General features: G+C 33.0%; 1 protein-coding gene across 2 annotated transcripts; it reads left to right on the top strand.

The window, feature by feature from the left end:
* Positions 1-7128: 7128 nt before the first annotated feature.
* LOC115988592 (aspartate, glycine, lysine and serine-rich protein-like) lies at positions 7129-9030 on the top strand. 2 transcript variants are annotated; one of them, XR_004091588.1, is made up of 3 exons: positions 7129-7888; positions 8078-8313; positions 8661-8747. XR_004091588.1 is itself a non-coding variant. In XM_031112156.1 (3 exons), the coding sequence occupies exons 1-3, from the start codon at positions 7238-7240 to the stop codon at positions 8806-8808; spliced, it is 972 nt and encodes a 323-aa protein (XP_030968016.1). In that variant the 5' UTR covers positions 7131-7237; the 3' UTR covers positions 8809-9030. The 2 variants fall into 2 exon arrangements, 1 of the variants encoding a protein (XP_030968016.1); XM_031112156.1 differs by having other exon boundaries at positions 7131-7888; positions 8078-8250; positions 8661-9030.
* Positions 9031-11466: the final 2436 nt, after the last annotated feature.

The following is an 11466-nucleotide window of genomic DNA, read 5'->3' on the forward strand; positions in this document are numbered from 1 at the left end:
TTTCTTTTTTTTTTAAGTACTTTTTCACTGTTTACTCATTCGTTTCTTTTCTTTTTTTTCTTTTTTTCCTCAAAAGCCCTTTCCCTCAGCTTTTTTTTTATTTTATTTTTTTTTACACAACCTTTCCCTTTTTTCTCTCGTCCATCTCTTTTATAAGCTTTTATTTTTATTTTTATTTTTATTTTTAATAAGTTCCTACTAAACCTTCTCAGGGAATTATAAAATGGAGACCTCCCGGTGAGTTGTATAAAACAAATTATGACGGGTTGTGTTCAGTTAGTCGAGTGAGACAAGTATTGGAGTTGTAGTTCAAGATGCAAAGGGGAGGTAATTGCGGCCCTTGTTGAAAAAATCACCTATCTGGGGTCAGTGGAGATGGTAGAAGCTTTAGCTGCAAGAAGGACAATAAAATTTATTGTTGAACTGGGTATCTCTTTGTCTGAATTTGAGGGGGACTCGGAGGTGGTGTGCAGGGCATTGCAGACAGCAGATTGGGGTCGCCCATCTATTGGTCAGATTATCAAAGACACTTTGTCTATTGTGGGTTTACTTAGAACCTTTTCTTTCTCTCATAATAGGTGGTAGGGAAATTGTGTAGCCCATACTTTGGCTAAGAGAGCAATTATTTCTTTTCTTTTACTAGTGTGGATGGAGCATGTTTCATCTGACATAGAACAACTTTTTATTTTAGATTTTGTAACTACTTAATAAAAGTATTCAGTGTTGATCCTAAAAAAAAAAAATTAAAAAAAAAAAGTTTGTTTTTGTTAGCCCACATCCACTATAAGCCCAACCCAAACAATTTCACAAAACCGGAACTCCTTCAAACTCCCAGAACCAAGAATCAAAAGAATGATTCTACTAGTTTCCCCAAAAATGGAAACTCTCTCTCTCTCACTCACATCCACAAACCAGGCCTTCCCTCTCTTCCACCTCCCCTGCACCCGTTCTCACTCCACCAATCACCTCTTCTCCTCTTCGCTTCATCTCCACCGTCCATCCCCCCTTCGTCCTTGCCACGCTTCCGCCACCCCGGGTCCTCCCCCAGGTTCGGATTCAGTCTTTAATAATTCAATTCAATTAGTTTGAATTAATTACATTTCCATTGGGTTTGTTTGTGCGTTTGTGCTTTTAAACCTTTTTATTGACTTCTTAATCACAATTCATATTCCCACTCTGTGCTGCCAAACGCTGCGTTAATTTATTTGTTTTGAGTTTTTTTATCTGATTTATTTTGAGCTGTAACAAAATTGAGGCTTTTTACTTTTTAACCAAGTTGAAAGCATTAGTGGGAAATTTCCCCCCAAAAAAAAAAGAAAAAAGAATTGAATTGTTTTAGAAGATTATAAAATTTTAGTTACTCTGAGGATTTTGGGCTTTTGAGTTACCAACATATGTAAGATATAAGCTCATATTACACCTGGTGTGACTTTTTTCAATCTCACACTTAATTACCCTTAATTTTGTTACTGAAACCTTACAAAATAAATTGTCAATGGAAAATCTCAATTTATCCATGATGAGAGGTAGCAACTAGCTACAGTTAGTGTCACACTTTTTGGAGTAAAAATATCAGTCTCATGTTTTCGAGAATGTCTTAGAACAATTGTATAGCCATAGGGTGTAGGGATTAGATTTTTACCATGGAGTTATTAAAATTTTATCTATCAATTTTAAAATAAGTGGTTTAGAGTTTTTCATATGATAAATAATTAAATAGATACTAACACGATAATAATCAAGAATTTTCAAACATAGATGAATTCGTAAAATAGAATGCACCCATTTCAAAAATGAATGGATAGGAGTTACCCAAAGAACTTTAAAAGATTTTAATCTAGGGTGTAGTATTTAATCAGCCTCAAGGTTGCAGTCACTCAAGTCATTTTAGGATTGGGATGAAGAGACTTGGACAAAATGTAGAGCCAGGATTAAAATCAAGAAAACATCCAAAGCTTATTCAATTTGGATAATCAGTATATTATGGAAAGCCTAGACAGTAAATTCCTTTATTCTGAACTACAAATGCAATATGAACAAACTTGGATAGAACCAGTAACTCTTAAAAAGATATTCAAACACTGATTATTGACCGAGGCCTGGGGAGATATGCCTCCATTGAGGTGTAATATGCCCAGAATATGGCTTAGGTTTAGGAAGATGACAGCAAAATACTAACAAACTCCTTTTTTTTTTCTTTTTTTTTTTTTAATTTTAAAGAGAGTCTAGCATTTGCTCCTGATGATTGTTCTTTATTATCAGACTAAAATACTTAATTGGTTTTTGGTATAAATAGGGACCGAGCTTTAGATCTCTTATTTGACGACAAAAGACTTTATTAATTAAGCTAATTGGAGCCCACGCATAAAAATTAGCTAGTAAGATAGCTAGTAGAGGAAAATAGGTGGATTTATCCAAAGTCAGATAGCCATAGGATTGCAACCAAACCATACAGCTATTATAATATGGATTTGATTTTAAGGAACAAAAACAAGGGAAACAAAAAGAAAAAAGAAAGATTGAAAAGCAGAATACATAATTGGAGCAGATCAGCTCGTATGTGACATAGTGCATTTCTTGGGTTGGGTTTTCAGTTTTCATTGAACAGAACATGCTAGAGCCGCAACTTGTCATTTTTTTTTTTTTGAGTAATTTTGCCCACCTGGAAAAGTCAGTATGTGGTTGTTGGAGCTGGTTGATTAATGTAAAGAGACAGAGACTTGTAGACACTAGACAGACCCACAAACCCATAGAAAGAAAATGGTTAGGCATGCACCATCTCATCTGTTTATAATTTGGTGTTTCATGTATCCTACATACCCTATTGGCAATTTGTTCATCAGCCATGCTAGGTTACTTTCAAGATTACACCAAACCCAACCTACTTAGAGCACCCACAGTAGATGTGGGATATGTGCTAAATGCTAAAAATTTAGCACATATCCCACACCAAGCACAAAAATCAGCTCCCATCAGACATGGTATATGTGCTAAAATTATACCACTTATGTCCATACGTACGGACAGATGTGGTATAACTGAATAATGTTTTATATTCGCTTCTCTCTCCTCTCACTTCTGGTCTGAGCTCTTGATTTCTTCTCTCGCTCTCTTCTCCCATCAGACCTAAGCTTCCCTCAACAGCTCAACAGAGAAGAACAAATGACACTTCGATCGGATCCAAGGAGAAGCAGATAATCTTCATGGGCGAGGCCCCTCTGCCGTCTTCATTGCCATCGTCATCATCGTCGGAGGCGCGAACGGCATGGGCGAGGCCACTCCGATCGGATCATCGCCATCGTCATCGCCGTCGAAGGCGCAAGCGGAATGGGCGAGGCCACTCTGTTCATCCACATTGCCACTCCGATCGGATCATCGCCATCGTCATCGCCGTCGGAGGCGCAAGCGGCATGGGCTAGGCCACTCCGATCATCCACATCGTCATCGCCATCCACTCCGATCATCCACATCGTCATCCCCATCGTCATCGCCGCTCCGATCTCGCCGATCTCTCTCTCTCTCTCTTTTGGTGGTTGGTTGTTTTGATTATTGCTGGTTGGCTGACTTTGGTTGATGGTGGTAGGTTGATCAGGTTGTGGTTGTGAGATTTGGGTTGATATTGGTGTTTGAGTTTGGGTTGATCGGTTGGCTGATTTTGGTGTTTGTCTGAGTTTTGTTTGTTTGTTTGTTTTTTATTTTTTTTTTTATTTTTTTTTTTTGTAGCAGTGGCTGATATTGGTGGTCGGTGGTTGATCTGTGGGGGTGGCCGGTGGTTGTGGGCTGTGGCGGTTGATCTGCGGTGTGGGGGTTGTTGCTGTTGCTGTTGTTTTTTTTTTTTTTTTTTTTTTTTTGGGAAAGTGAATAATATATTATTTTAATGTGTAGTAAATATTATTTTAATGTATAGAATTGGATTATAAAACATCTGATAAATGAGATGTTGTAAAATAATGTGGTAAAATAATAAAGTAGGTGTTTGATGTGGTAAAATGACATAATATTTACACTATCTGCTACGGATGCTCTAAGAGCTTGTCTGGTACTGCCCTCCTCTTGTTTTTAATAAATACGATAGAAATTTAATTTAAGGTGTCAAATTCGTAATGATTGTTTTTTATCATTAGGTCAACACATCAAAGCAAGATTTGAACTTCAAATTATTTATTCGACAACAAAATACTTTACCAATAAAGCTACTTGTTTCTTTTCTAAAGTAATTAATTAAAAGAAAGAGGTATAGATGAAATCCATCAGGCTTTATCTCTTAAGCCTACTTTAAAATATTCAGGCTACTTTTGATGGTCAAGTTCTTTTTCCCCTTCTTCTAGGGTATTTTGACTTTGATAAGCGGAAGCTACTTAGCTACCTATGCTGGTGCTTTAGCTTTTCACTATTATTCCTAAAAACAATTACAATTTGTTTTATACAGTAATGCTAGCAATATTCCAGATTTCTATTCCAAATGGAGCTTTTTTAAAAAATTTTTTTTTTTTTTTTAAATGATGTATTAATTTTTGGACAAAGTTTGGTAATAAACTTAGTTGTTTAGTTGTAGTTTAGGGCTACAACTTCATGTGAATTTTGACAAATCTACCGTTAGATTACATTTTCTTCTTATATCTTTTATTTTTGCAAAATTTTCAGAAGATCAAAAATCAATAGCTATGTCATCAATTAAATGTTTATATTTTTAGTTTTTATAGTCTAGAATTATGCATTAAAAAATAAGTTTATAAATTAAATAATAATGAAATCCGAATTATGCATAAAAAAATAAGTTTATAAATCGTATAGAAAATGAAATCCGATTAGTACGAAATATTACATGTGTGTTAAGAACATAAAGAATATGCAATCTAATAGTTAGATTTTCAAAATATGTATCCATGTTAACTGTTTAACTAAGTTGTTGCTTTAAGGTATAGCTAATTTTATAGCCAAATTTTATCCTTAATTTTAAAAATACAATAATAACAATAATTGCTCAGTCTTGAATTTTTAAACATAAAATAATAAATATAAAAATAATATTATTTTTATATATTATATTATGAATCAGTCATTGTTTTCTTTTTCATATATATGGCTACAACTTTCTCAACTTTGGCGTTTAGAACAGTGTTGGCTGTGCTGTTTCCTCCGTTGCTTTTATACACTGAAGACGACATAGCACGAATATCCCTTATCTGTATCCTATAATCGTCTTGGGCCGATCGATGACTCATCCAATGCCCATCACCAATCCAAAACTAATTTTTTAAAAGATAAAATAAAATGATAATAACCCAAAACCAATTGACAAAAAATAGGAATAATATTAGTAATATAACAAAACTCACCATTTTTGCATAATAAAAAATTGTGAATAGCAGAGTTATATATCCACAACCTCGTCATGCCGACAACAAGTCGTGAGTCATGCCGACAAGTTGTGGATCGTGGGTTTTGCTATGGTGTTAGTATTATTTGATAATAAAAAATTGAGTAATGTTAAGGAACTATAAAGTTACACAATTTTTGTCACAACTTGTTATATGGCGATTTGTGAGTAATGAAAGTGTGGATCTATCATTTGATTTTTACCATTCACACAACTTGTGGCAAGTTGTGAGTTATGAGTTGTGAATAGTAGAGTTATATACTCACGGAAATTCACAACTTCGTCATGCCAACAAGTCATGGGTTGTGGGTTTTATTGTGGTGCTAGTATTATTTTTATCATAGCTTGCGAGTTGTGAATAGTGAAAATGTAGACATATGATTTGATCTCTACCGTTCACAACTCGGGAGAGTTGTGAGTTGTGAGAGTTAAAGGAACTATAAAGTTAAGGAACTATTCACAACTATGCTATGGTGTTAGTATTATTTGATAATAAAAAATTGAGTAATGTTAAGGAACTATAAAGTTCTACAATTTTTGTTACAACTTGTTACATGACGATTTGTGAGTAATGAAAGTGTGGACCTATCATTTGATCTTTACCATTCACAAAACTCCTGGCAAGTTGTGAGTTGTGAATAATAGAGTTATAAACTCACATAGATTCACAAGCTCGTCATGCTGACAAGTCATGGGTTGTGGGTTTTATTGTGGTGATATTATTATTTTTATCATAGCTTGCTATTTGTGAATAGTGAAAATGTGGACATATGATTTTATCTCTACTATTCAACTCGGGAGAGTTGTGAGTTGTGAGAGTTAAAAGGGGGTATTTGGTACATATACTTAAAAATTAAAAACATATATTTGAAAATATGTGTGAAAATATATATGAGTAAAAAAGTGTGTGAAAATACATGTAATATTATTTAAAAATTGAAAATATATGTTTGAGTTAATGTAGCCAAAATTTTCCCAAAAAAAAAAAAAAAAGCGGTGAATGGTGATGTGGGTCACAATTTCACGTGACACCTTGGACGTGTCGATCCAAAGAGGTGGTAAAGCTACGCATACTACATACTGTACTTTTGCCTCATCGTGGGCTTACACTGTGCGGACAACACATACTAATCCACATGCAATGGCCTGCCTAATTTGTCCTTACTGATTGTACGGCCCAGATTCATTCATCAATCATCATGTCCACTTTCTTCACACTTTTTATAAGATCATCAAGATGCCACTTCCAAGTCTCAACCCACTTTGATAAGTTTTTCCTTCTAATAACAAGTTTTTTCACTCTACTTTTCTCTCAAAACAGTTTTTCCCTGTTCTTCCTGCTTGGCATCAAAAGCCATTTTTCTTTATATTCCAGGCTTCATGCACTTCATTTTCATTTACAGTAATATACTAATTTATAGATATTATGAGAATGACAAATTTTACTTCACCAAACCACATAAAAATATAAATATGTATTTACTAGGTTGTTGTAATCTACCTATCCTACTCTTTAGTACATCACTCCTAAATGTTTTATTGTAGTTTTTAAAATTTTTCTTTCAACTGCTACCTTTTTTGTCTGCTTCTTCTCAACAGCCTTTTTTACTCACTCTCACTCCTTTTTTTTTTTTTTTTTTTTTTTTTTTTTTTTTTTTAAGTACTTTTTCACTGTTTACTCATTCGTTTCTTTCTTTTTCTTTTTATCCTCAAAAGCTTTTTTTTTTTTTTTTTTTTTTCTACACAACCTTTCCTTTTTTTTTCTCTCGTCCATCTCTTTTATAAGCTTTTTTATTTTTTTTCTCTTCTAATAAGTTCCAACTAAACGGTCCCATACTCTCTCTGAAATCGTACACCATGCTTCTGAGAAGCTCCTCAACACCAATCTTGAACTCATGGCTGCCTCACTCGAAGGACTCATCATTCCCAGAGTCTGACCAAGTTCTCCAGCTTCAGAGAACCATATCAATTTCCTTAACAACTGCATCATCATCTTTTCATTCTCTCACTGATGTCTCTACAAAGAATCTGACCCGAGACCCATCAGAATCAGACTTCCTAACCCCACCAAAGCCCAAAAAGAAGAACCCCATATCTCATAACCTTAAAAAACAACCAAAACTCACAGTCAAAGAAAGTGATGAGATGGAACAAGTGCTAAAACCCAATTCAATATCGTCATCATCTTCTTCAATTCAGAGACTTTTTTCAAGCTCTGGTTTGGGTGAGAGTGTTTTGGATGATGAGGGTTCTCCTACGGGGAAAAAAGATAGTATTTTGCAGACTCTGGTTGTGGGTGGTGGAGTTGGGAGCAATGGTGGTAGGATTTGTGGTGGTGGTGGTGGGAGAGGATCAGATGGTGGAGATGGAGGTGATGTTGGTGGTTCAGGGTTTTTTGAAAGTAATGATCATGGTAGTGATAGCACTGATGCTTACTACCAAAATATGATTGAAGCAAACCCTGGCAATGCACTTTTGCTCGGAAACTATGCAAAATTCTTGAAAGAGGTAATATAAAAAAGAGCTTCTTTGCAAGTTTTTTATTTTTTTAGAATTTAAGTTCTTGACTACTTTCTTTGATTGGTTGCTACAAAAATTTAGGAATGGTAAAAGAAATGATCATGTAACTCACTGAGACCAATATATAAAGTAAAATTTTTGTTTGGAATTTAATTGTTTCTTTTAACATGTGAATAGGTTCGTGGAGATTTTGGAAAAGCAGAGGAGTATTGTGGAAGAGCAATTCTGGCTAACCCAAGTGATGGAAATGTCTTGTCTCTTTATGCTGATTTGATATGGCAAACAAATAAGGATGCTGATCGAGCTGAGATTTATTTTGATCAAGCTGTTAAAACTGCCCCAGACGATTGGTAAAGAAGGCCTGAACTTATCTTGCTTAGATTTTGGCGGTAGTAGATTTTGATGCTTATATTGTGAGTGGATTAATATATAATTCCTTGTCCGAGTGAAAATTGAAGCTTTTTGTTTGAGCGAATTGTTAGTTCTTGCCTGAAGTTTGAAAAAATTGAAAGCTCTTGATGAATTTGTTTTAGAAGTTGAATCCAAAGCTTTGATAAAGTTCTACAGTTTATGTATTGAACTATTTTGATCTAATAACAACCAAATTACTGTTATAGATGGATTTTTTTTCCAAGTGGGCTCTACAATAGTTTGGGTACTGAGGAGATATTTTTTTTGGTGGCCTGTACTTTTCTAGTTGACCTTTGATGGTTGGTGTTCAAGTTCAAGTTTGATATCTAAACTTCTTTACTGTTTGCAGTTATGTCTTAGCTTCATATGCTCGGTTTCTTTGGGATGCTGAAGAGTCAGAGGAGGATGAAGAGAATCAACATGGAACTGATCACAGTTATTCACCACATATATTGCTAGGAGCTTCTCACCATTCTCCTTTAACTGCAGCTTCTTAATATTAACTCTTCAACTTTCTCTCTGTCTGCTTCTTGCAATATAAAATATTAGCTCGAGGTCATGTAACATAGTAGCTAAGAAATAATTAACATTACCCCTTTCTTGTAATTTGTGGGTAAGTAGTGAACTTTCCTACTGCAGCTTTCTTTTTTATCTCCTGTTTCTTGTCATCTATGTAGTGTCACAACGTACTATTGTAAATAGAATAAGGGTTGCGTTAACCGGGCACCACAACACATATTTTGGCAACTTTTCAGATTTTTTGGCAGTTTTTGGTAATTTTATTGACAATTTTTTTTTGTTAAGTGAGGCTAAAAAAGGGAACTCTTAACAAGGGGTAACATTTTCCATAGAATAAATATCTTCCCATTTCTTTAGGAGGCATTTTAGTCTGTCTCTGGAGCGGAGCAAGGAATTTTTGTTTGGGGATTAAGTTACAACATTAATATATTTATCAAGACAATTTCACATATATATACACATGTTTTTTTATTATATACACACTATTTTATTTGATAAGTTGTATATATATATATATATATATATATATATACACATACCCAAAAAGAAAAAAAAAAAAAACTTAGTATTTTCAATCAAAATTATGTTTGATAGTGATCTTTCATAAAATAAAATTCATTTTTATTATTTTTATAGTGAAATTCTTAAAAAGTTTTATTTTTAATACAAATTATCAAATTTTATACTTAAGTAAGTAAAAAATTTTCAATTGAACTAATAAAATTTTTAAAAACATGAATGATCCAAAGTTTGAATGATACAAAGTTTGGAGGAAGAAGTTAAGTTCTAAACATATTTAAAGCTATCTTGCTCTGACATTATGTGACAATTAAAGAAACATTTCATGTGTAGTTTTAGTGACAATATTTTTTTAATGAGTCAATGACTTGTTAATTGTCACATAACGGATTGAAAAAGATATAGATCCAAACATGTTTGGTGTCAAAATTTATCAAATATTTAACAAATATAAGAGCATATTTTACAATAAAAAATAGAATTGCGAAAAATAATGTTATATCTCTATAACTATTAGACCAATTATTTTTTTTTAAGAGTATCATTGGACGAAATCAAATATTTGGAAGGGCCAACTCTTATTTTTTAAACTAAAATTTGAAAACATTAAAATAATTATATATATATATATATATATATTTTATAAAATTTCAAAATTTGGGGGTGCATGGCCCCCCACCCTTACACCGCCCCTGCTCTGTCTTCTAGTTCAATGGTCCTGTCTTCTAGCTCAATGACCATTTTGACGTAGTTGCGTATGGAGATGAACTTTGTTTCAAAGAATTGCAAAGAATCTAAATCAAAATATCTAGTGTCACAAGCTTGACACCTCTACTACGTGGCTGAGAGGTGGAGAAAAAGTGATAAATTCAAGTAAAAGTGACAAATATTTTGTCACAGTGCCGGAGAGTTGTACTAAAAATCATGACTAGATAACAACTCGAATCCTTTTTTTTAGAACATTAAAGGCCTGTTTGGTACATGTATTTAAACACATGTTTTTAGTTTTTAAATAACATTATATGTATTTTTACGCGCTTTTTTATCAACATATATTTTCAAAAAATATAAACAACGTTACTAGAACAACGTTACCAAACGGCCTTTAAGTATTTTTAACACACACACAAGAAGAGAGGGGAGAAGGTTTTAGATAACAACTCAAATCTAATATGCCATGGTGAGGGATACAAATTTTCTATTCCATTTTATACTTCACCAATTACAACATATTATGTATTCATTTGACTTTACTTAGAAAATAACCAAATTTAATAAGGAAAAAAAAATCAATTACATTGATTTGGTGAAATATAAAGTGGGGGGAGAAGATTTGTATTCAATGAGTGAGACCATATGATTATTTATATTGGGTAGCCTATGACAAAATTGCTCAAGTGTCTCCTCTACTCCACATAAAATTCATTTCATTTCCTCTAAATGGATTCTTTTAGCATTTTCCAAGACAAAATATATTATACAAAAGATTATAGACATAAAAAATTTCACATCTTAACAGGGATTGTTAGTGGTAGGTAAAAAAGTAGTATTTGCAATAGGTTTAGATGAGAACCAGTAAAAACTTATCAATTTAATTATTGTAAAAATTTTGTATATATAGCATTGCTCTGATATGTTGATGTCTGTGACTGTTTTTCAACTTGTTGAAATCTCCTAGTGAGTCCAGATCATTCTAAGAAATGGTCCTAGGTATTTTTCGTTCTAATTCTCTTGTGGAAAAGGTTTATCTCCAAACTAGTTTGAAGATAAACCCTTCAAAGTCCTCCTATATATGTTTATTGAATGTGAATTTTGAAAATATAACTGCTGGATTGCATGTCCTTATTTTATCCCCCATGCTTGTGAAATTTCATGAAGATCAAAGAACAATAACTATGTCATTATTCAAATGTTTAAATTTCAAATTTTTGTGATCTTAAATTATGAATAAAAAATAAGTTTATGGATTGAATAGTAAATAATATTTAATTTAAACTAAATTTGACATGCATGTTAAGAATATAAAAAAAAAAAAAAAAACATGCAATTCAATGGTTAGATTTTCAAAATTTACATCTAATAAAATATATATATAAGGAGTTTGAAGGGTTTCGGGA

Source organism: Quercus lobata, chromosome 5 (assembly GCF_001633185.2).
Source record: "Quercus lobata isolate SW786 chromosome 5, ValleyOak3.0 Primary Assembly, whole genome shotgun sequence".
Classification (NCBI taxonomy): Eukaryota; Viridiplantae; Streptophyta; class Magnoliopsida; order Fagales; family Fagaceae; genus Quercus; species Quercus lobata.

What these genes read in the sequence shown, in the direction of transcription:
- LOC115988592 (XM_031112156.1), top strand. Translation starts at nt 7,238, where the DNA reads ATGCTTCTGAGAAGCTCCTCAACACCAATCTTGAACTCATGGCTGCCT. An exon ending in ATGCAAAATTCTTGAAAGAG is followed by an intron (nt 7,889 to 8,077) that starts GTAATATAAAAA and finishes ACATGTGAATAG; the next exon opens with GTTCGTGGAGATTTTGGAAA. An exon ending in AAAACTGCCCCAGACGATTG is followed by an intron (nt 8,251 to 8,660) that starts GTAAAGAAGGCC and finishes TACTGTTTGCAG; the next exon opens with TTATGTCTTAGCTTCATATG.